This window comes from Actinia tenebrosa, unplaced genomic scaffold (genome assembly GCF_029948245.1).
Source record: "Actinia tenebrosa isolate PJP-AT-01 unplaced genomic scaffold, QUT_ActTen_1.0 PGA_scaffold12__29_contigs__length_12842862, whole genome shotgun sequence".
Taxonomy (NCBI): Eukaryota; Metazoa; Cnidaria; class Anthozoa; order Actiniaria; family Actiniidae; genus Actinia; species Actinia tenebrosa.
The window spans coordinates 9,468,095-9,493,640 of NW_028292572.1; the positions used below are offsets into that span (position 1 = coordinate 9,468,095).

Here is a 25,546-nt window from a genome sequence, read left to right on the forward strand (position 1 = left end):
TTTCATTTTTAGATTCTGATAAATAGTTTTATTTCGGAGTTTACTTGGCTACAAAGATGGCTATTAAGATTTGTTACTCTCCACAGTCTAATATTTCAGAATACATAATTAAACTGTACTGTTAAATAACTATATGATATGATATGATAAATATTTTTAGCCAAGTTTATCTAGAGTTTTGCGGAAGAAATATTTTTTGTCGGAAAATTGGCGATATATTTAATAGTTCATATTCTTACTGCATTTATTCACAGATCGATTGGTACTGTATATATGTTGATAAATATTAATGTAAAATGTAAAGCCCGTCAAACAAATCTTAGAAGAATTAAATGGTGTTTTAACTAAATAGTATTAATGGAGCTCAGCTATTTTTAGCTAAGTCTTTTTAGTTAAAAGTTTAATATAATATCGTTTATACTGCTTGCTTATTTATTTGAATTTATGTTACTACCATGTTATTTACGTAATAGCACATTTCATTTCAATTTTGTAATAAGCCTAAGCTGATTCCATAAGTCGTAGTATTGGTTCTCTTGTGGGGTTGTGGGCGATACGACTTTAGCACGGTAAACACCGACTTATGGAATCTGTTTATGATGAAACCAAATTCAATTTATACATTAGTATATCTAGAATAAAATCAGTAAACAACTATTTTAGGCTCTGAAAAATTAACCTATGGTAGGCAATTTTTATGTGTCAAGACTGAAAGGATGATATATGACAGACACAGCTAAAGCCTTACACAATTTTCGACATAAGATGAAAGATACTAAGCTCAAAACGACATCTCGTTCGAAATATTTCCGAAACACGAGGTTCTGTTTCCTAGAAATTAAATTTGACTCCATAGCTTAAATGTTCAATTTTCGACATAAGATGAAAGTTATTAAACACAGCGAGCATCTTGTTCAAAATATTTTGGGAACACAAGCTGTTCTCTTTCGTAAAAAAAAGTGAATTTGACCACATAGCTAAATGTTCAATTTTCGACGTAACTGAGATGAAAGTTACTAAGCCCTGGAACATCTTGTTCGAAATATTTCGAAAACACAAGCTGTTCTCTTTCGTAAAAAATGATTTTGACCACATAGCTAAATGTTCAATTTTCGACGTAACTGAGATGAAAGTTACTAAGCCCTCGAACATCTTGTTCGAAATATTTCGGAAACACAAGCTGTTCTCTTTCCTAAAAACTGAATTAGCCACATAGCTTAAATATCTATTTCTCTGTGAGCTCTTAATTCATTTTTTAGTCCAAGGTCGATTTTATAAGTATGCATTATTTGTTTCTTACTCATTATATCCTTAAATCCCTTAAGAGCATCTCGTTTTTCCTGGATATTATCCCCACTTTTTCAAATCCTTTCTCCGCTTCATAGAATTACAGAATTACTCTTTCTCTTTTTTTTATCTGGCAGTTAGATTTAATAATTAGAAAGGATAAGAAATTTTGAGGATGAAAGTTGAGTGAGCATGCAGAGTTGGCGTCAACTGGTCTCGTCTGCACAGCTTCGCCACGCATTGAGCACGCTTATTTTCAGTCTAATCGAGTATTTGACTTTTCTACGTGCGTATATAGTCCCTTGCATTCATTTCCCCATCCGGGGGTCGAAATAATTAAGTTTTCTTCTCTCAAGATTTGAAAACATTTCATGTAATTTTTTCCATTGTTTTGTCCCCCAGATCGACGTCACACGCAACGGGTCTATTCCTGCAGCTATGAATAAAATTTAAGTCGCTTGGGTATATACGGTGGCGCCGCTTAGATCCTCATTGCCTCTCTTTCTTAGAACAAACTTCTTAATGGCGGCTCTAAATTGCCTGTTTATACCTGTATATATTATAGGATTGGCGAGCGTATTACAATAGCGCAAAACTAAAATGACATAGTGCGCGATGATTGTGTTAATTGACTTTCGGCAATCCTTGCAGAATGTTACCACAAGACAATAGATAAAAAGAGGGCACCAACAGATGATATGCGTGCCCATGATAATTGTGAGAGTTTTAGCGGCTTTCAGTTCTCCCTTGAATTTGGTTTGTCGTTCGCCTTCTCTCGGTTGTTCCTGAAGGTTAGAAGATACTTGCATAGCTTGGATACGAATAGCTTGTACGTGCGCCACGACGAAGATCTTCCAGTACGCGCAACCCATGATCACAACAGGCAACACAAAGCTGGACACTGTAATGAAAATTACGAACTCTCCTCCAAAGAACAAGCACTGTTTGGGATTTTTAACAGCGGGAGAGTTCGGCGTATTGAATGCGACGAGGGTAATGAGTGACACCACGATAGAATAAAACCAAGTGAAAATTATGGTCAAAACTGCGCGGAATGTGGTGACGCGGGAGTCGTAATGCAGTGGTGTAACAACGGCAATGTACCGTTCAATACTGATAACAGCCAGGCTTACAATCGATGCCGTTCCGCAAAGGATATCGATGACAATTTGCGCTTGACACAAGGGTGCGTCTTTGTTCCTTCCCAAGATGTAAGTCACGATCATCGGAACAGCAACAACTACTAAAATGTTATCAACCACTGCAAGGTTCACCACGAAGTAGTGCTTGATTAAGCGAAGCTGGTCGTACAAGCAGAAAACTATACAAACAATAGTGTTAGCGATGAAGGAATAAATGGCGATCATGATGATGATGACGACCAGTAACTGTAAGCCAACTGGAAGCGGTTCAGGCTTCCGTGCGCACGATTCTGCCCATTCCTTCCAACACCCAACGGGGTTAGCAAATACCAAAGGACCTGAGGAATTTTCGCAAACATTGAACTTTCTCTGGCATTCCAGGCTAGTTTCTTTAAGATCTGGGTACTCGTACATCTTGATAGTTACCTTCGAAAGCGTCTTATTGTTCGTTACTTCAGTCGTGGTCTCTTTTCTTGTCGTGTCGTTTAGAACGTTGCCCACCTTTTCTTGATCCGCAATCGCACGGCCACTCCTTCGCCTAACTGTCGATCAACGTATACCAATGCTGCTCAAAGATGAAATGAAAAAAGAGAAGAAAAGAATTAACTTTCTATTCGATTCCCTTTTACGAATGAAAAGATAATGAAGTATTACGTCCAATAAGGTAGGAAACCAGTTTCAAAAATCGCATATGAAATCGTTTCATTGAGCGCTTTCAAAGTGCTAGTTTTCAAAAGCTTTCAGAAATCTATTTTGAAGAGATGCCTTACGGCATTGTGTTTAGTAAGTTAAAAAGCTAGTTTTCGTTTCTGAAGTATCGTGGCTTAGAAAGCTGTCGCAGATCAATTCCAAACGTAATCCGTAATCGATGGAAGCTGGACCTGTCTCGCTCGCCTCTTATGGATCTTAGCTCAGCTCCACTGAGGTATCATACCTTATATAACACTAACACATCTAGGTAACGTCGCTTAAATGTAAAAAGAAAGATGTAACATCTCTTCCAAACGTAATCCGTAATCGATGGAAGCCTGTACTACCTGCCTTGCTCGCCTCTTACCGATCTCAGCTCCGCTCCAACGCAAGGTATCATACCGCATGTAACACTAACAGATCTAGGCAACGTCGCTCGAATTTAAGTCCTTTGAGGGATAGATTGACAGCGAGGTGGCAATGATTCGTTTGGCTAGGGAACTAATTTATTTAATCAGCTGGAATAAGAGAGAGTTAATGTAAGATTAGGCGCGCGCCATCAACGGAAAACGTGCCACAAGCAGCCTATCAAGAGCAACTAAATATTCATACTTCGATCTGGCATAATGACCGGAAGCAACGGACAATCTATGATCCAAGTCACTTCCAATATTGATGGAATATTTCAGTTAAAAAGTCATTCCTATTGAATATCAATTGAAGTTAATATTCTGGTTTTATTGGGAAGCGAGAAGGGAATTTCCGCTCGCACGAATAAATTTTACCAGAATACTTCAAAGTGTATTTTGTCTAGATTTGCCGCCTACGAAGGTGTAAGTTTAAAAAGTGTCGGGCCGGATCTTCGTGTCAGGATTTTAGAGCGTATTCTGGATGCACTATATATATTATTCTGTCTTTAACTTGTGCCTTTTTAAATGACTTTAAAATTTGTGTCGTGTTTCTCGCTGAGCCGTTGTTAGCGAAGGATTGCAAAAATAGATTAGCCCGCCGATCTGCCGAGTCAAATGCATCGATTTAGTCGCTATCTGCCGACGTTTGAAGAATGTCTTCGCAGTGAAAAGAGAAAAGAATGCAAAATAAATGGAAAAATGAGTGAATGAATGAGGGAACAAGTGAATGAATTAATGAAACGATAAAGAAAGGATGAGATATAATAAATGAAGAGAGAATGAATGAACCAGAAAATGAGATAAAGAGCTGAAGAGGAGACAAATAAGATAAAGCGGAGGAGATAAATAAGACGAAGAACAAATGAATGGGAAATTAAATGAGAAAAAGAAACAAATAAACATCAGGTGATCAAATGAAGCTTGTGATGAATGGAAAAATCGGAGTGAGTGACTGATCAATAAAGATTAAGAAAACATATAATCCTGTGGACACCATCAACTAAGTTAGAAAATACAAGCAATATTTTAAGTCCACTTCAACTGGCACCAAATCAAATAAATGTTTTTTGTTGTCGCAAAAAAAAAAAAAAAAAAAAAAAAAAAAAAAGGCAGACAATCAATTTTCCATCAAGCAGAAGAAACATAAGGACTTAGAAAGCAAATATCCACAATGCAGGCGCTTTTATATTTTCGCCAATTCAAGTAAAGTGGTCTCTTTATTTGAACGAGCCTCCAAGCTCGACAAACATACAACGCAAACTTGCAATTTAGAAGTCAATGCGGATGGTTGGAAAATAAGGGTGGTCCGTCAAACACGCCGGTATGTCAAGCTTACTGTATTAGATTCTTTGAAGGGGAGATAGATAAGATATTCTCTCTTTAAAGAAGTGTACCGTTTGACTTCCTATACGAAAAATCTCCACCGCACGCTCATTCAATGACTAAACGAAGGCCATTTTGATTCGGTATTAATTGATTCATGCTTTTTTGGGTTAAAATGAGTTTTTACACTCACTCTTTTCCACTCTGAGAGCAAAATAAATAAAACTAGAAAAGCATAATGTATAATGAATCATATAACCTAAATGTGAAGAGTAAAATAGAAAAAAAGAAAAGACAGGGGAAAAAAGAAGAAGAAGAAAACTTGACAGGATAAACGAACTATTTCTGAATCAGATTTTTCCCTGCATAGATGATAATGGCATATAGTTAAATATAATAAGTACGTACTAATAAAAAAGCATTCAATATAATCCATGTTCTCCATAGATACTATGTACAAGTGTTAAAAAAGACAATGGCAAGGATGTGATGTGGCACCAAAATATTTTTTTCATTTCCTATCGCGTGTGAATCGATCGACTGATATCCTTGTTTTGCGTTTCTTTACCACAGCCATGTTTTGGCTGTGTACAAATATATCACTTCTGCCTCGAATAATGCCAAAAAATAACGAGATTAGACTATGTTTGATTTTAAGACATCGAAATAGTTTTTTGGCGGTTTCACCTCAGATTTCTAACCCATGGAAGGCTGTAAATTGAGTTAATAGTTGGTAATCTATTTTGTAGTATTGTCTAATATTCTGTAGGTGGAAGTTAGAGAGACAAGTTGACGATGGACGTAATTACAAATATCGTTCCTAATCCCCGAGAGCATATCAAGGAGGAAATAATCAAAGGGATATTGAAGGGAAAATTGGCTAAGCTTGAGGCCAAATCATGTAATTTCGAAATGCAATAGAACTGCTTATCGAATGCAAAAAGGTTTGTATTTTCGCTCGCTTCTCAAACCAAAAAACGTCAGACTTTTCAAGACGAGTTCTTCTTTACCATGAAAATGTTGTCAGAAATGTCATTTAGAAAACGACCACTTCTCCAGTTCTGTTTGGTTAGGATTGTACAAAAGTAAACAATAGTGAAATTATGATTAGAAATTATTCTATTTTTCTGGTTACAAACTTAGTCGTTACAGACTTTTTTCTTGAATCAGTGCAGAATAGTATAGATTCGCACGCAGTTATTGAAAATTGATGGCAATTTTTGTTGGCGTTTTGAATTACAGCGTTTAAAATGTAGTATCTGATTGGAAGAATCATCCAGTTGATTCATTTTAGTTGAGAATATGGTAGGAATAGAGTACAAGGGAGAAAATATTTCTCATGGGTAGGCAACCTTGGTAAGTAATTCCTTTTTCTCCAGTAGAATTCCATCCTTTTTGAAATCGCTTTTTCTATATACATACCTTAGTAAACACAACTATTGGCTCAAAATATGGCCTCTAAAACCTTTAAGGAACCTGCATATACCGAACAAAGCAAATGTGGTCGGCTGACAGGTCCGTAGTTCGATCACTAGTGACTTAACACGCTTGTTTTCAGACCTCTCTCATGCATCTGTAACCCTTATACACTGTTCTCATAATGACTGACAAGTGAACGAAAACGAGGTCACCTGGTCATTAGTTTACAATAAAAGATATAAAAGCACATGAAATGCGTTTCTGGGAGAAAACTGTATAAAAATTTACCTTTGGTGTGACCTGAATTTGCGCTATCCCCTTTGTTTTATATAAATGAGCAGCCTTGCTAAGGCTTGCAAGATGACTGGGTGACCTGCCGCTCATCAGCCATTATGAGAACGGTGTAATATAAATGCCCTAAGAGCACTGATAAATAGGAAGTAGAGGTTGTTGTTTATCGCCATTTGGTATAACTTCCTATACCTTTACCTTTTATATATATACATATATAGATACCATACAAATTATCCTGAAACAGATCAAAGTGAGGCATCCAAGAATTTGTTTTTCTCGAAGGTAGTTTTAGCATTTTAGACCTCGGCTCGGGCGTAATGTTTTCCCATTTCAGACCACGTGTCATTCCCTTGAGAATAAGAATCTTTGTTCGAGTTTTATCCATATTCGTGTGTCTTCTAGTGTGCAACCGCTAAACAAAGAATTGATGCTCTAGGGAATGACACACGGTCTGAAATGGGAAAACATTACGCCCGCAGGAAGTATGACTGACCAATATTTTTTCCGTTTCAAATTTTTTGGTAATCGAAACAGCATTGACGTTCATACCTGCAGATCCCACCACTGATTCTCGCACTATCTCAACATCACATTTCCCTACCTTCAATATATATAGCTATAGCCCTTAGGCAGCGCAAGTTCCTCTTTCTTTTTTCTAGTGGCATAAATAGCTAACGGTTCGACAGTACACGTGTATCGATCTGCTAAGATGTTTTTTTTGAATGTTTTTACGCCGTTTAAGCCTTCAAGACGATTTTAAACACATTGGTAATGTTGCTACCGGAAAAAGGAGTTTTAGTTTTTTTAGGGGTTCTGCCTTGTTTGCCTCCCACAGCGTTTTCAATAATTGTTATATTTTCTGTTAACACTTTTTTTAAAATGTTTTTACGCCGTTTAAGCCTTCAAGACAATTTTAAACACATTGGAGTAATGTTGCTACCGGAAAAAGTAGTTTTAGGTTTTTTTAGGGGTTCTGCCTTTTTCGACTCCCACAACGTTTTCGATAATTGTTATATTTTAGAGTTAAAAGCACAACATCCGAAAGAGACATTTTCCGACTTCCTGCGGGTTATATTAAAGCTGATTGGCTTGGAATATTAGTTATAGGAATATAATAGATTTACTTTTACCTAAACGAGATTGGAGATATTGCAGTGAAGTAAAGAAAGAAAGTAATTGATGAGGAAACGAAATGAGAGAAAAAATGGGGAACAAATAAGATAAGTGACTTGAGAGAAACAGAAAGATGGCAATGAATAATGGGGGGAGGGGGGGGAGGAACAACAGAAAATTGACGAGAGAAATACTGGGATGGAAATGAAAAAAAGAAAGAGAGAAATTAACAAGAGAAATACTGAGATGGGAATGAAAAAAAGAAAGAGAAAATACTGAGATGGAAATGAGAAAAAGAAAGAGAGAAATTAAAAAGAGAAATACTGAGATGGGAATGAGAAAAAGAGAAATTAACAAGAGAAAAACTGAGATGGGAATGAGAAAAAGAAAGAGAGATTCCATTAGGAATTTAGAAGATTTTTGCGGAGGGAGGTAAGCAGAAGAACCCGAATAAAAACCCTCGAAGCACAGCAGAGAACCAACAAAAAACTACTCACGAATCACATACAACACCGATATAAGAAACATAAAAAAATAGATCCGTTTATCAAGCACGAAATCACTACTTCACGAATACAACAATTATCATAAGGGATTTATCGATTAATATCTGACGAAAAGGTTTTGTAATTCACAAGTATGGATTTGATTATTATGTCATGCGAGTACATTCTGCTCCATTAAGTTTTTCCGGCAGAGTTTCAGGGAATTGTCCTTTCGCCTTTTATCTTTTTGGAATCAACAGATTAGGTTAACCGCCTAAAAAGATAAGGCTAAGAAAAAAGATAATCGATAATCCATTAGTAATTAGAACTAGTATTTCCGCAGTTGTAAAAAAAGCTCATTGATGATTTAGTGAATGAAATTTTTTGAGGTAATATTAGAGGAAACGCTTTTTTAAGTGAGTACTTTGTCTTGGCATTAGATAAAAACATCAGTAAATAGAAACAGAAACAATAAAGATAATAACAAAGAATAATAATAATAGTAAGATGAAATAAATATATGAAAATCTTAATAAAACAACAGCAGTAATAAAAACAATACGGTTCGGAATTCTTCGTTCTGAGAAAAATTAGCTTGAAATTTATATTTGTAAAATTGTTCATACACAATGTATTCATAACAATGTACACTTAGAGATGGTGCAATTATTCTTATCGTGGGAGGAAGAGTGACAACGTCATCGATGTAAACCTGAGAACTAGGTTAAAGAGGTTAGTTGTAACGGAGGTAAGGGGAGGTGAGAAAAATAAGTAAATATGTATATATTTTTTTGTGTGGACTTGTTACTGTTATTGGTGTTTTTTGGTTTATTGTCTACAAAATAGGCGAGGGAGGACGCAGGAAAGTGGAAAGCGAGAGAATTATGATAAAGTTAAGGTACAAACAAACAAAGGCATCAAAACATCGACTTAAATCATTATGTCAGTCATGCATGTGAAGCGAGTTCTACCTCGCTGTCATTGGTTGGTTAAGACACTCAAAAGGAGGCCACTTCAGTGTCAACTGTGGTCGGTTCAGGTAGCATTTTAAGCCATGCCATGGAGTCAAGAGGATAAAAGGTAATGAGGGCTAATCCTTATTTGTGTTAGATGAACGTGGATAATGAACCAAAGATAGAGGTGAAAGAAAAGAGGGAAGGAAAGACAAAGGAATGGAAGGGAAAGAAAGGAGTAAAGGAAATGAAAGAAAAAAATAGCATAAGTAAGGGGAGGAAGCGGAAAAAAGGATGGCGAAGTGGAGAAGACAACAGAAAAAGGAAATGGAAGCGAAGAAAAAACGCTGTACTGACGGATGTAAAACAATAAAAGTGCATAACCGAACCTAGCTTTGCTTTGGACTAATACACCGTAAGCTCCTCGAATCAATTCAATCTAAGGCCCTGGCTAAACAAGGAAACATGTTCTCTTAAATGTTTCCAAAGGTGGTAAAACTGTCAGGGAACATCGGGAAACATTGCTTACTCGATATCGGTTAGCGCATGTGCACTTTCAAGATACAGCTAGCGTTGCTAAGTAACGAACTTTTACTGAATGTTGACCTTCGTGGCTAAACGAGGAAACATTGTTTCCATGGGTCTTGGAAGCATGAAATGTTTCTGCCGCACAGCTGATACATTTTTGCGTCTTGGAAGCAAAATTTGTTGCACGTATCATCGGGGAAGATGCGCGCGGGAAACATGTTTCTGAAAAATTGTTTCCTCGTTTAGCCAGGGCCTAATTGCCACAAATCAGAGGCAGAAAAATAATGCTTTATCCTACTAACTAAGAAACAAACGACCTCACAAAAATAAGATTCTAAATTTAAAGACGTGATCTATTGAACACCCCGACCTGATAAATGAAATGAAAAACCAAAGAAAAAATGAATCGAAATGTCGATTTAAATCACTAGACGCAGGACAGCGCTGTCAGAGAATAATGCTTGGCTAGTTGAGAGGTACTTACTAGTACCAACATCCGATACTTAAAGCAAAACAAAATGGATTTATCATGATAACAATATAAAAGCCAGTTTTCCCAAAAATCATGCTGTTTTGTGAGGATGAAATATGGAATAATGGTTTTCAAGTTGAAGCACCCCTTTTAATATTATTGAGGATGCGAGGCTAATACAGGAAAATACTAAAGAAATCCTACTTTTTCTAAATGAAATTGGTTCCATTTCTTTGATTTTATTACTGTTAACCTCGCATCTTAATAGACGATTAGATAATAGACGATTTTTTCTGTTATTTACCTTGGGTTTTGACTCACACGCCGGTCCTAATGCAGTGTCTGTGTTTCGTACTCCTTACCGCTTCTGAAAAGAGGAGTCTGTACACGATATCAAAATACTACCAAATAAATTGAATGAACGACCAAAAAAATAGTAGGAAAGAAAAGGAAAAGGAAAAAAGACAAAAGACAAACAATATTTTCAACGAGTCTCTGTGAGGAGATGTAAAACTAAGCTATCGGCGTGCTATTTTGATAAGCGAAAAGTCAGGATCATATACGAGTGTGCTGTCAGTCAATGACTAACCAACCAAGCCACACTTGCTCCTTAAAAAAAGTGTGTGAGGTCACTGAGAATTAAACTATGGACCTCTTGCTTAGTAGGCAGCACACTAACCAACCAAGCCACACTTGCTCCTTAAAAAAAGTGTAAGGACACTGAAGATTAAACTATGGACCTCTTGCTAAGTAGGCAGCACACTAACCAACCAAGCCACACTTGCTACTTAAAAAAAGTGTGTGAGGTCACTGAGGATCAAACTATTCACCATTTTCCATACATTGGTTTACTGTTCAAACAGAAAGCGGTCAAGTGAGGCGCCAAGGTACTTTCAAAGGATTATTCAAATTTGGACCTCGCAACCTCGACTGAATGCTTTGTATTTGACCAGTAAACCGATGTATGGAAAATGGTGAATGGACCTCTTGCTAAGCAAGAAGCACACCTTAGAAATCAAGCCACACTTGCTCTTAAAAAAACTGTGGCGTCACTGAGGATCAAACTATGGACCTCTTGCTTAGCAGGCAGCACACTAACCAATAACTGAAGTCATACTTACTTCTTTAAAAAGTTGAGAATGGGAAATAAATTGCAGAAATTTACCCACGGGATAAAATACAAATATATCCTTCTTACTAATATCGAGCTGCTCTTTTCATTCCTGGTGTTAATTTTGACACAACTGCTCCTATTACAGGAGGTAGGGCCACGTGACCTATTATTAGGCCAATCAAATCACGAGAACGGATGGCAGAACTTGAATAAAACAATAAAAAACCTCGAAAAATTTTGTAACTTGATTGTAGAATTTAAACCCGTACAAGAGAATTCCAATTACCAAGATTATGAATTTCGTCGTATTTATCAAGAGTTATCAAACAAGTCTCCCTCTGTCTGACTTATCTGTGACGCTATTCGTGTATTATGCGTTCAAGATCAAATGCTGTTTACTCTTCTTAGTGCAGTGTTTTGATCAAAATCACTCAACTTCGATAAGTGCTTTTCTTTAGCAAGTGTTTACCAATTTTAGCCACGAATTAAGACATATACACACTGAAAAGAGTTCTACTAACATAACATCAAACACTTTAGGCCGTAAAAAAAGATCAAATGTTCCGGTTAGGAAAAATAAAATAGCGTTGAAAAGTAATTTATCAAACTTGCTGATAACATACTGAGCAAGTAACTCTGTTACCATGGTGATGAAGATTGTATCGCAGAGTTTCGCGAATGTCAGCCTTATTTGTTGACTTTAGAAATCAGAGACAGTTTTTTGAGCAAAGATATGGTATCAAAGTCAAACAAATTCGTTGATGTAATTTAGCCAGCGTCTTAAATGGTTTTAAATAAAAAATTAAAATAAAACAAAATAAGTACAGAGTGGCTCTTCATCCACTGTAATTCCAATTGGAATTTAGAAGTTGATTTTTGGTTTACGACTTCCTTAATTTTGAGGAAAGTGCGAACAAAAATAACTCAAGGTGTTAAGAAGACAAAAAAAAAGCTGGATAATGACTTCTAAGGCTACCTGTTTTTAAGGGGTGAATTTCGTATTGCCTCTCAATTGGCTTCCGCATTTGATTGGACGGCTTATCTTTTTTTTGCATTTTGATTGGTCCATAGAGGGATGTTCGATTTGAGGATACTTTCAGAGGTGATCTGACGGAAATCGATCAGCCAATCAGATTGCGAATCGCGTTTGCTGAAAAAGAATCAATACCAATAGACCTTTGCGCGCCTCGAGAAGCAGAAAAAACAAGATGTGTGGATCGGTAATCAATCAAGAACATAACACATGTAAGAATAGCACGTAAATACAACACATTTTTAAATCAAAAAAGGTTTATTGTTATTAAAAATATTAATATACGCACATACACGTTACTACTAAATAGCAATTTGAGCATATCAAGTTTTCAATCATTTTCGAAACAAAAAACTTCATAAGGTTAACTTTGTTGGCTATACGAATTACAAAAAACGGATAAACCACTCAATAAAATAAGCTTTTCTTGTAAAGTTTTTCTTGTACATAACTTGAAACATTATACTATAGACTTCAAATGTGCAGCTATGACTTCTTTTCGCCAATATTTCGCACTACATTTCAAGAGAATACATATTCAAATCCAACTCAAAACAAAATGGCGTCCTCGACGGCAATGTTTTTCTTCAGGACTCTAGGCGCGCGGTCATGTTAGGGATTGATTCTTTTTCAGAAAGAGATCACCTGGTTTCCCGCTCATAGAATCTTTTTTTGTAATTAGTCAGAGGCAGGTGAAAGAGATTTAGAGGGACTACGGCTATGATATAATAGAAGATGAGTCCGTGAGTTATATTTAGACCAAAATTAGAAACTGAAATGTGAAAAATCTGATTAAAAATAGGAGTTACTTCACCTAGCAGTTATTTACAGTAACTTTAATGGTTTTTATTTTTATCATCATCTAATAAACACAATTTTTTCAAATCAATATACATTTAAAATATTTGAGAATGCTCGTATATGATACAAACAAGACCGAGTTATTGATTCTTTATTTATTGATCCATATTATTCTGATAATAACTAAATAATTGAGGGCCTTTCGTTGAATTTGGTAGCTTGGAAGTTGAATAATGACCTAAAATCATCTAAGCCCAAACATTTAAGAAACACAAGGATCCAGTCAGTTTCAAGCGCTATTGCTTGGCAATAGGTTGGCAATAGCGCAGGCTCTGGGAACATGAATGTTTTCAAGTAACAAAATACAAGACTTTACAAAGTACCACAGGGAACCCAGTTTGTAAATTGCACAAAGTTAGAAATAGAAAATAAAATTATTAGCGTTCAGCAGTCGTAAGCTGCAATTTTAATTTGTCCAAGAAACAGGCTACTCTTCTTTATCTTAATTATCTGTGCATAAACGTTTCCAAAATTGGGCACCCTGTGGTTTTTGTCATTCTAGTCTTTCGATAAAAAGTACATTTAAATAAAACTAATATTCAACCAACAAAAATATATTTATGAAACTGATAGTCTTTCCCTTGCACTAAATACAACCGAATTGCTACCTCACGATAAGAAAGCCAAAATCCACAGGGAGAAAAAGACATAGCCTGCGTAGCAGCTCATCCCAATTCCTATCCTCCGGGGCATATCCAGAGTTTTCCGAAGGTGGGGAGGAGGGGGGGGGAGGAAGGGGGGTTGACCCCCAATTTAATTTAAAAATCCGCCATTTTGTTTGCGTCCCGAAACGCCGAACCCAAAGAAGGGAACCGGCCTTACGTTTTCTTTTCACAGTAATGAAAACCGGCATTACATTTTACGTTTCATTTATATAAAATAAAAAATAAAAATGAAATTACCGTATAAAAACTAAAAAAGCTGCCATTTTGTTGCCACGAATGAGGTTGCCCTGACCCTTTTGACCCCCTGGCTACGCCCTTGTATTCCTTTTGGGCCGCTACACAGCCTAGAGATATTGCCCCCGAGGAGAAGGACAAGGAATAAAACTGAACAGGTGATTAAAGTAAACTTGCATGCATTTAAGTTTAAATTCATCAGAATTAAATTAAATTTTGATTTGAGCGTGACTATCCAAATATTTTGCCTTGCATAAATAGATTTACTGGAGGCGCAGAAGCCTTTTTCATTGTGTACTCATTTTTGTTTACACCAAATTTAGAAGAAAAAAAGCGTCATCAGGTTGAAAAGGAAAAATCATAAAAGCTAAGATCGAAAGGTGTTCTGTCCCAACTGTTAATCTGTTAATTATACAGCTTCTCAATAATCCCATATAGTAACTGTCCAATTATTTTCTTAATTGGACAGGTCTTGTTGATATGGGATTAATTACGCAGCTATATAATTAATAGGTAATGGGATTTCATGCTCCCCAATCAAGAAATAATTAGACTCGAAAAATTCCTCCGACTGCCAAATTGGACTCGGCCTACGGCCTCATCCAATTTTGTCAGTCCTCGGAATTTTCTTCGTCCAATTATTTCTTAATTGGACAGCATGGAGTCCTTTTACATATACTAATGAGCCTAATATTACATTGATTGAACGAAAGTTCATGTTACCGAACAAAGTATTTTGTCCCTCTTCATGCACTTGTTTGCGTGCAAGCACTCTTCAAGGATATATACCACCCAGTATACCCCTCGGTTTTTGCTTTAATCTTTTCAGCCTGACGCTTTTTTCAATATGGCATAGAGTTTTATGCGAAAGTTAAGGTGCCAGACCCAGTAAGCTTGTCGCAAAAACCATCTATAAAATGAACTATAGTACTTAATAATAATTCGTAAAAATTTCGTTTAAATACACTAGAGAAACTCAAACGTTAACAAAACAATTCTTTACCATGCGTGCGACTCCAATGTTTTCTTGAGTATTAAAAGTTCTAGAGTATTGTATTAATAGCGCAGCGCACTGATTCTAAAAATAGCTTAAAGATTCGGACAAACATTGCATTTTATTTAACCGCTACGAGGATTATACGAACCGATTTTATTATTTTTACTTAAAGTTACAATAATAACCCATGTAATTTAAGATCAACTGCGATCGGCTGTGAAAATTATCTGCTGAAAGTAAGCTTGTTTGTCCGAATTTCGCCTTTGTCTTCGTTTTTATGACGTCACGGCTGCGCAGCGCTATTTACACAAACTCATGGTCTCTGCACCCGTCATGAGTTTTGCTCCCAGATCCTCACGGTCCCGAGAGGATCTGGGACCGAAACTAATGATAGCTGCGGAGGAGAATAACAAAATCAATGAATGAGATATTTTATTAGCAACGTTTGACCGAGTAAAACTTGCGCATGCGCATGAACTAAAATCCTTCATAAATGCTTTTTTTACCACTCGAGGAGTTTGTTTAAAGATATGACTAAACGACAAGACAATAAATTTCACCAATTCCTGTTTTGCTTTTAAATAAGATATCTCTGTCTTGCACCCTTCAAGAAACGTCGTCCGAATTCTGAGTGCTATCATTTGCGAAAGATAAGATCTCCTAAAACGTCTTCTAAAACGTCTTATCGAAATGAAGAGAGTAAAACATCAAAGATAGCGATATTTAAGGACGTGATCGGGTCTCCAATAATCCGCTGGAGTCAATAGGAAATCAAATGTCTTTAAGTCATTAACTTAACTACAGATCATTTAACCGATAGCGATTTTCGTGTCTGCTTGATTTAGGCAAAACGCACGAACTAAAACTTATTATCACCTCTGACGTTTTTCGCGCCGATACTTTGCTAAAACACTGTTTATCATGTAATAATATCTGATGGATAAGCTGCACGTACATAATAACCGCGGGCAGGAGCCGAAAAGCACGTAGGAGTATAATAAGCTTGGTTTCTATTTTTGATACATGCAGAATTTTTGACTTGGGGATACTTTAGCGGCATTTTTGGGGATAACTAATTATCTGGTAGACCAACGGCACCGTTTTATAGAAGGAAATCGTATATAATTGCGCCAAGGGTATCAAGGTGGTATCATACCTTGCGGTTTGACTGGGTAATAAGACTTAATACATCGCATGCATGATACTTGTTTTCTTTGCGCAACGCGTTATGAATTCCAGCACGATTCCTCAACGGCAGCGCATGAGACATTGTCATCCAACGAATGGTCGAATAGTCTCCTTCACGATTCCTCTGCTATATTGAATAATTATAATAATGAACGACAAAAGGAGACGAACGGTTAGTTACATATTTACGAACAAAACTAAACTGAACAGAAAAGTTGAAAAGGAGAACAGAAAGCATCTTATAACATCCGTCGAGATGATAGAAGACACTGCGATGTCTTAAAATCAACAGAACAAGAAACAATTCACCGTTCGTCTCGTGTTCATTATGATGGGAGAGTAACCATTCCTTTCCGTTAAGCGCGGTTCTTAAACGACAAATGTGTCAAGTCGTATCGACAATCTCTCTTTACGATTTGTCACATACGACTTAGAACACAATCTCTTTTTAATCGCGCACGATGCGTATCATTGATTCGATGTTATCTTTTTTTCTAACATATCGTACGACACATTTGGCATACGAATGGACAGCCAGACGCACGCATACGTCTATTAGAGTTCTATGATCTTAGTGAGACACTTATGCTTGTGTTTGTGTCGCCTGTGCGGGTGAACAGAATCAGGGTCTACTGTATGAGGCTGCTTGTGCGTCAAGCGAGGGGACTTAGCACGAGGGAATGAAATCGATGAGAGCTTATTGCGCAAGTCAGGCAACAAGGTCCGGCCTCGCGCCTGCGCAGAAGCAAATATATTTGTTTTATTGGAAGTTGTAGTACTTGTAGGACGACCCCCAAGTGAACGACCTGAAAAACGAAATCTATTAAACCCTTGCTGGGAGGGTTCCTCCCCTTCTGGTAATCTTTCCCCATTAGACTCAGCTGGGCTTGTCTCGGTATTATCTTGGCCGGATGATTTACTCCTGAAACTCACGGCCATCGACCGGAAGCTGCCGCCCAGGCCGAGGTTTACCGTGGGACTCGGACTTACTTCTGATTCGTCTTGGGCATTCAAGTTCATCATGCTTTCTTCCATTGAAAAGCCCAAAATGTTCTCATTCCTTAGTTTCTTTTTGCTTTCATAATATGACTCTTTAATTTCAGAAATATTATCTAGGTCAATATCGTTTTCTCCTGTGGAAATATCCACTTCCTTTTCGCTTGTTTCTTCTGGATTATTCGTAGTTTGAAATCCTTCACTAACTTCTCCATTTACCTCGATTGGTTTAGGAATTTCTCCTCCTTGCAACTGATTTTCCAGTTCAATTGTAGTTTTCGATCCCTCACTACTCGCATCAGTCTTTGAACCTTGAACCTCTTGATCACTAGACGTATCATTACAAATAGCGGCCTGTGTTTCCGTGTCTGGTGAACCAGAGCATTCTACCTCAGTCACATGTTCACTTGTTACCTCAGAAGTGGATTCGTTAGCCCCATTATCGTTATCTCCACCTAGATTTACTCTTGCTTCTGTATTCTTAGCAACAGCCGACTCTTTAATAACTAGACATTCCTCTTCACTCGCAGTATCTTTGGCAACCGTTTTTTCTTCAGCTACCAGTCCCTCACCTTCGTTTTCAGTAAACTTGGCAACAGCCAATTCCTTTGTGACCTGGCCTTCCTTCTCGCCATCGGTATCCTTGGTGACCATGAGAGTCTCTTCGCTCCTACATTCTAACTTTCTCGCAGGTTTTAGTTTTTCCTGCAACACCATCTCTAATCTATTTTGATGCATTCGCATAGCCAATAGTTCTTCTGATTGGTCGGTTGGTTTATCGTCATCACTCGAATCACTTTCAGATGAGCTACTCGCACTGCTCAGCGGTGCGCTGCTAGTCCCAGATCTCTTCCTCTGAGCCTGGTAGTTGTTGAGGACGTCTTGGTTGTTAAGGCAAGGGTCTGAGTAAGTTCTCGGAATACCTCCAAGAGGGTGCTTCAGATACGATTTAAACTGCTTACCTGTGTCACGATCGGAAGAGTCTAAATCTTGTTGGGTTTTTGCTTTGGGTTTCGGTTTTGACCATCCACTCAGTCGAGACTTGGAAGATATTTGGATCACGTCTGGTGGAGGCTTACTCTTCTTTCTTTTTGTCCATTCAAATAGAAGGTAAATAGATATTGTTAAGCAGGACAAATGAAGTAAAGACCTCATCATCATCAACATCACGTATCATCATCATCACAATCATGTATCATCATCATCAACATCACGTGTCATCATCACAATCATGTATCATCATCATCAAAATCACGTATCATCAACATGTATCATCATCATCACAATCATGTATTATCATCAACATCACGTATCAACATCATGTATCATCATCATCACCATAATGCATCATCAACATCACCATCATGTATCATCATCATCATCATGCGTCACCATCACCATCTTATATTATCATTATTATGTATCATCATCATCACTTTAATGCATCAACATCAACATCACCATTATGTATCATCATCACCACCATAATCCATCATCATCATCATAATGCATCATCATCATCAAGTATCATCACGCATCATCATCACTATAATCCATCGTCATCATCGACAATATCATCATCATGCATCATCATCATCATGCATCATCATCATCGTTACCATCATGTATCACCAGATAAATCATCATCATGTATCATCACCACAACCATCATCGTTGTGCAGTGGATTTTATGACCGTAGAACATGTCACGATATCATCATCATGTATCATCACCACAACCATCATCATTGTGTAGTGGATTTTATATGACTGTAGAACATCATGGCACGATATCATCATCATGTATCATCACCACAACCATCATCATTGTGTAGTGGATTTTATATGACTGTAGAACATCATGGCACGATATCATCATCATGTATCATCACCACAACCATCATCATTGTTGCAGTGGATCTTATATGACTGTAGAACATCATGGCACGATATCATCATCATGTATCATCACCACAACCATCATCATTGTTGCAGTGGATTTTATATGACTGTAGAACATCATGGCACGATATTATCATCATGTATCATCACCACAACCATCATCATTGTGTAGTGGATTTTATGACTGTAGAACATCATGGCACGGAATAAGCAACATCCGCTAAACTAATCACAGTGCGCACACTTTCTACTCGTCCTATTAAAATGCCTGGACATGGTACCTTCACGGCACGGCACGTCCGTACCATGAATTTTAAAGTCATACAAAATATTCTTTAATTATCAATGCTCATCATATGACTCACTTGTCTAGTTTTCCCTCAATAATCTTCAATGTAAGAGACTTGGCTGATCGTGCTGTATTGAATGCATCAGCAATACCAAGAAGGACACCTGAAAGAAATATGAAGTATGTCATCGTGGGTCTTTTTAACGCGGCAGCCATGTTGCTTCGAACAATAGATTCCACTACACGTAGCCTCGTATACAAGTGAGTTGAGGATGAATTTATGCAGGTGAAACAAAGGTTTTTATTCTTATGAGGATAAACATGGCCGCCGTGTGATATAGGTTCATTACCACAATGCACTGCGCACCGGAAACAATGTAATGCTATGCAATGTACCATTTTCTCTGTCAGACAAAATGGCGGTTTTGGAGGTGGTTTTACGACCATCATGATATAATGATACGTAGTCACTTAAAGCTTTCCGCCAGATTTTATATAGCAGTTTACGTATGACTGTGAAAAAGTCGGTGCCATAAGCGTGTCTTGCCTTGCCGAGATTTTTTCTAGAATTTTGATCGGGGGATTTTTTTTCCTCGCATAATGTGATTGGTCTTGCAGTTCCGTGACCTTGGCGTGACCGTGACCACGCCGTGTTTGTGTCGTGTTTCGGTCATTTGATTGGATGGAGAGTAAATTCTCGTGTAATGTGATTGGTCTTGCAGTTCCGTGACCTTGGCGTGACCGTGACCACGCCGTGTTTGTGTTGTGTTTCGGGCATTTGATTGGATGGAGAGTAAATTCTCGTGTAATGTGATTGGGCGTATCCCTTGCCGTGTCACGACCGTGTTCGTGCCGTGAGATTTTCAAAGTCATACGAAAACGTTTCTAATGTATCACTATCACCATCACCACTTCCATCACCATCACTATTGTTCACCAACATCATTATTATCTGGAACCATTACCATTGACACTACACAACAGTTTGTACGGCACGAAATACCTAAATATCTTACCTCTAGCCTCTTCTGGTGTTCGATGTTGGATGGTTCTCAAGGTATGGAAGTACCCACTACTGTTCTGGTACTTGTAGAATATACGAATAAAAAGGTAACGCGTCCTGAACGACGGCTCAAACCCTATAATAACAACACATTTCAGCTAGTATACTATATGATGGCAGATAACGATTTCGTTTTGACAGGGGCAAGGTGGTTTGGTATTTAACTTTTGGGGAGAGGTTGAAATAGGGAAAAGGGGTTTAATAGGGGATCATGCATCGTTATGCAAAACAGGACTCAAAATCTATTTCAGACCACGTGTCATTCCCTTGAAAATAATATTCTTTGTTCTAGTTGTATCCATATTCATGTGTTTTCTCACGCGCAACCGTTAAAGAAGGAAATGACACTCTAGAGAATGACACGTGGTCTGAAATGAGAAAACATTACGTCAGAGCCGAGGAGGTCTATTGAAGGGCTTCCTGAATATTGATTGACACCCACAACACAATTGACCATTTCCCATACATTGGTTCACTGGTCAAACACAAAGCGGTAAAGCGAGGCGCCAAGGTACTTTCAAAGGATTATTCAAATTTGGACCTTGCAACCTCGACTGAATGCTTTGTGTTTGACCAGTGAACCAATGTATGGAAAATGGTGAACGCTTGAGACCCAGGACTCACTTCACTTGTGTTGATAAGGGCTTCCTGAATATTGAATGGCACCCATAACACAATACTTGGGACCTCAATTTGAGGTCAAATAGAAAATCCTAATACAAGTAACCCCCGTCTCTTACCAATTTCAATTTTCTCCACGTCTTCAAGGGGAATACGTTCATACTGGGTTATTCTTTCTGCATCGTCATCGTAGCTGAAAATATTATAAAAAAGGAAAATAAAATATAAAAGAAACAAGAAACAAACGAACAAAAGGAAACGAAAAAGGAAAACCCCATTAACTGACATAGGATAGTGGCATAGGATAAAAAGTAAGAAGAAAAGAGAGAAAGGAAAAGGAAAAGTGAATGAATGGGAAAAAGAGTAGAATGCTATCCACAATTGATGGTTTTCAACCATTCCTAAGAGAATTAAATAACAAAAGACACGGCGGCCATGTTGTAGGATATAACAAAAGAATTCATTGACAATTCTTTAAAAGAATTCATTGACAATTCTTTTGTAAAGTTCCTCCAACATGGCCGCCGGGAAAACCATCAATAGTATGAAGAAACCAGAGACGACGTACATCAAGGTTTGGGAACCCTGTTGTTGACATTCTTACCTCGCTACATAGTAATCATCATATGTGAGTAATAAGATAACGTCCTGGTCTTGATTGGGCTCACCATCAGGGCTAAAAAGCGAAAGCACTGATGTTTATTCTAAGTCTCAAATCAGACTTCACATGAACCGTACGCATTGAAACAATAGATTATAAGTCGGCTTTTTTAAAATGATATCTATAATAGAGCGTTTTCACTCACGTGACTAGGCAGCCATATTGGCGTACCAAACAATAGAGACTTTCTGCACAGTTTTTGCATAAAAATAGAGTCAATTCCCTGAGGATAGAAAATGTAATGTTTTGGTACACCAACATAGCCGCTGTGACGTCACGTGAAAACGCTCTATAGGTTTGGCTCTTATGAAGTTTCAACGTTTGTATACGGCCTCACAGTAAGGTAGGCGTTTAAGTTGTGTTGATACGAGTAACAAAAACGCGCACATTCTCAATGTTGCGTTTCAAGCTGTAGAGTAAACTGCTACTGGTCCGACATTTCCGACATTTGTCTATTAGTTTGAAACAGCTGAGTTTGGATATTAGAGACCTTTAGCACGGCGTTATTGCTAGCCCCGCAAACCTCAAACTGCAGTTCGACGTCAGGCGTTTTTCGTCAAACTTTCTTTAGTTAGCGTGGCGTCAAGTTGTTGCTGGAAGAGCCGCCATGTTGAATTTCAATAATGCCGAATGTTTCTGGGCCTAATTCCTAGCGGTTACTGGTTAGCGGTAAACATGATGCTAAAGTTTTCTAATATATGTTGAGCAACTCAGCCTGAATCATAGTCTCCCCCACAGTCGTTCTTAGTGACGACACTAGAAATATCAGCGGGGCTCAATAATCTATGGTGAATTTTATTATTAGAGATTATGAGAATATCAATAATGTGACTGCCTGTTGCCATAGTAACGCACCTGTAGAATGGATCCACTAGTGCCCAGCCTCCAAGACATTCATCAGTTTCAGATAGCAATAACCACTGGCAGTGAAGCACCAACTGTGCCACACATTCCTCTCTCTCCATTGTCCAGGGATCTTCTTCCTCGCCCCCCTTCAAGGCAGCCATTGCTGCGGTAAGATCTTCTGTTAGGGGGTTGCCGAGCATTGCATCTGGAACAAGAATGTCGTAGCGTTAGGGTGGTTGTTGGAGGAGAGACATACTTTCTTCAGTAGCTGGATAAATGGGTGAGAAGTAGAGTGAAAAATTCGCAGGAGGTTGAACACGGAAAATAATAAGTGAAAAGAAAGGAGTAAATATTTCAAGGGAGGAAGAAAGAAAGGAAGGGGGGGAAGAAGAGCAGCAGTAAGGCGGACTCGCGGAGCGTCGGCAATGCACCTGGAATTTCACGGGTATTTCCCGGGCTTGGGACCCCCTTGCGCGATCCGGCGACCGTGTCGAGGAGCGCCTTACTGCTGCTATCGCAAACGAAGGTTAAAATATTTCCTAGATATAGATGGACAACATCACGAGCATTCGAAATAGAACTGTACGTAGGTTACGAACTCAAGTGTTGGATCGTTTGGATGCCGACTTCGCCTTCACGACATTTACAGAAGGAGACATAGAAGAAATTATGGACGAAGAAAGAGCTGAAAGAATAATCGACTTAATGCCGGAAGGTGACTACCGTCTTGAATTGACGTTCATAAAGTATCTAGATGGCGATTGGGTGATAGAGAGGGGTCGTAATCCTATCCGGGCGTCAGGTAAGCGAAACTTGTTTGTATTAAACAAGGATACAAGACCTGGTGCGATGGTGGGTATAGACGCGTTATTCTATGAAGTTGCCTATCCTGTTACTGTAGTTATCTACGGCGCGTATAAGATTGAAGAGCCAGACGTTAGGAGACTCAGGCCGATGAGACATCCCGGTAACTGCGTTGGGAAGTTGGTGAGGGAGTTCTTTGAGGATTCCTCTCGTGGTGGTAAGTTAACCCCAAAGAGAAAAGAAGCCATAAGAAAATGGGAAAACTCCACCTATAAGGCCGGAGCAACGATAGACAACATCAAAAAATTAGAAACCCTCTTAGAGAGGCGAATACATGTGAAAGATATCACGGATGGGTACATTTATCCTGGGACTCATAAGTATGGAGGTAGAGGTGCTCCTATAGTCATCTACCAACATAATGGACACGCTTGGAGGGAGTTGAGATTCCCCAGCAAGAAAGAGACTAAGGTCTATGAAACTTCTCCATTAGCAGATTTAATAGACGAGAACTCCATTTGGTTGATGGATTCAGAAGGAAGTCAGTTCATGACGCAAGACGGCACTTTGTATCGCCCTGAAATCGAACACCAGCGCATCCAAAGCGCCTGCGAAACCCTTGGGGAAGACTTCTCAGACGAGGTCCTTAGCAGCCGCAGCTTGGACTTCCTAGCCGCAAAGAAAAGGAATGGTTGGAAACCTACCCCAAAAGAGTTCAAAGATATCTCCAAGGCCTGTGTAGAACACGGTCATGGAGGTCTTTGGAACATGGAATACGACGAAGACGAGTATGTCTCGTTAGATATGAAACATTGTTACCCAGCATCTTTCAAGGGCCTGGGAGATTGTAAGGAATATTACGACCGCTACGGCCATCCAGATTCACAGTTCTTTCGTGTGTCCTTAGACGGCAGCTACGACGCGCCAGCAACGGGGTTCGTCAGATTAACGTCTTGGAAGTTGGCTAAAGACTTGCACCCCATAATTTACGCATGGTACGGGAAGCATCTACAAGAGAAAGAATGGATACCAGTGCCATTGTTAAAGTTCTTAGAAGAGCGTAAACTCCTGAAATACACAGCGCATGAAGCCATACTTTGCCATAGCGCCTTTACTAAATGGTTACCAGAACACAATCCAACTGCAAGAATAGTCATAGGAAAGTTCACGCAAGGTGCTAAGGAGGGCGAGAAACACATGCAAAGACGCCTAATAACGGACGAAGGCGAACTAAGCTTCCTCATAAAACGTGCCCATGACCAGGGAACGATGGTATCTGTGGAGAAGTGGGACTACTTAGTAGAAGGTGAGCAAACTCGTAAATGGAATGCTTTATGTTACTACCAAGACCATCGACCGCAATATTATCATCTGCGTGCCAGCATGCTCTCTTACACGCATATTAACCTCTTAGCAATGCTCCTGCGGTTTGACAAAGAGGAAGTACCACGCGTAGCTACGGATTCCTTGTACGTGAAACCGCACGTCTTAGAGAAGATGAAAGAGTATTACACCGAAGATGAGTTGGCGGAAAGTGGCCAGTGGCGCGTCAAAGATGAGGAGATCAAAGCTTGGAGGGCACGTGTAGAATATCACGGAGAACACACCCGCGGTTCCATTACGCCGACGGAAGAGCTCTTACCTTCAGTTGCCGACCCTATTTCCTACCAACGCTTCTCTTACCTTTACGGTACGGGAGGCAGTGGTAAGACGACGCGTGTGTTAGAACTCTTTCCTAAGATAAAGGTGCTAACGCCAACACATCGTTTGGAAAGAGAACTCTGCGAAATGGGCCACGACGCGCAGACTTACCACAGCTTCTTTCGTTGGAATGGCCAAAAGTGGGTACCTGAAGCCATCCACGACATACCTCCCGTGATACTTTGGGATGAAATCTGTACCGTGCCCTTAGAAATCCTGCAGGAGTTCGTAGACTTCCTCCGTGGAAAATGCCAAGTCGTATTTGCCGGGGATCCATGTCAACCACCTCCTATAGCCGGAGAAATGCCCCATGAATGGTTAAAAGAAATGGTAGACTATCATGAAGAAATTAACACAGACTACCGTAGCAAGGATCAAGTGAGGAAATTAAAGGCAGAATTAAGGGGCCTTAGCGACGCCGAACAATCTAAGGTGTTACGTAAGAGGGTACGAGC

General features: G+C 38.7%; 2 protein-coding genes across 8 annotated transcripts in view; both read right to left on the bottom strand.

Moving 5' to 3' along the window:
• Positions 1–414: 414 nt before the first annotated feature.
• LOC116290984 (adenosine receptor A2b) lies at positions 415–11,297 on the bottom strand. 7 transcript variants are annotated; one of them, XM_031698200.2, is made up of 3 exons: positions 11,238–11,297; positions 10,421–10,497; positions 415–2,994 (listed from the first exon to the last, which is right to left on the bottom strand). In XM_031698200.2, the coding sequence occupies exon 3, from the start codon at positions 2,841–2,843 to the stop codon at positions 1,737–1,739; it is 1,107 nt and encodes a 368-aa protein (XP_031554060.2). In that variant the 5' UTR covers positions 2,844–2,994; positions 10,421–10,497; positions 11,238–11,297; the 3' UTR covers positions 415–1,736. The 7 variants fall into 7 exon arrangements, with proteins under 7 accessions (XP_031554060.2, XP_088884439.1, XP_031554363.2 ...); XM_089028313.1 differs by lacking the exon at positions 11,238–11,297 and having other exon boundaries at positions 10,421–10,750; XM_031698503.2 differs by lacking the exons at positions 10,421–10,497; positions 11,238–11,297 and adding an exon at positions 7,167–7,249.
• Positions 11,298–13,204: 1,907 nt separating this feature from the next.
• The window catches only part of LOC116304761 (phosphatidylinositide 4-phosphatase SAC2), a 39,862-nt gene continuing 27,520 nt past the window's right edge, over positions 13,205–25,546 (bottom strand). The window contains exons 19-24 of the mRNA XM_089028034.1: positions 22,596–22,791; positions 21,684–21,755; positions 21,199–21,272; positions 20,412–20,534; positions 19,472–19,559; positions 13,205–18,291 (exon numbers count right to left, since the gene is read on the bottom strand). Of these exons, the coding sequence (XP_088884160.1) occupies positions 16,764–18,291; positions 19,472–19,559; positions 20,412–20,534; positions 21,199–21,272; positions 21,684–21,755; positions 22,596–22,791 (2,081 nt within the window). The 3' untranslated portion in view covers positions 13,205–16,763. The remainder of the gene's footprint in view (positions 18,292–19,471; positions 19,560–20,411; positions 20,535–21,198; positions 21,273–21,683; positions 21,756–22,595; positions 22,792–25,546) is intronic.

Coding starts and splice junctions, on each gene's coding strand:
- LOC116290984 (XM_031698200.2), bottom strand. CDS start 2,843: ATGTACGAGTACCCAGATCTTAAAGAAACTAGCCTGGAATGCCAGAGA.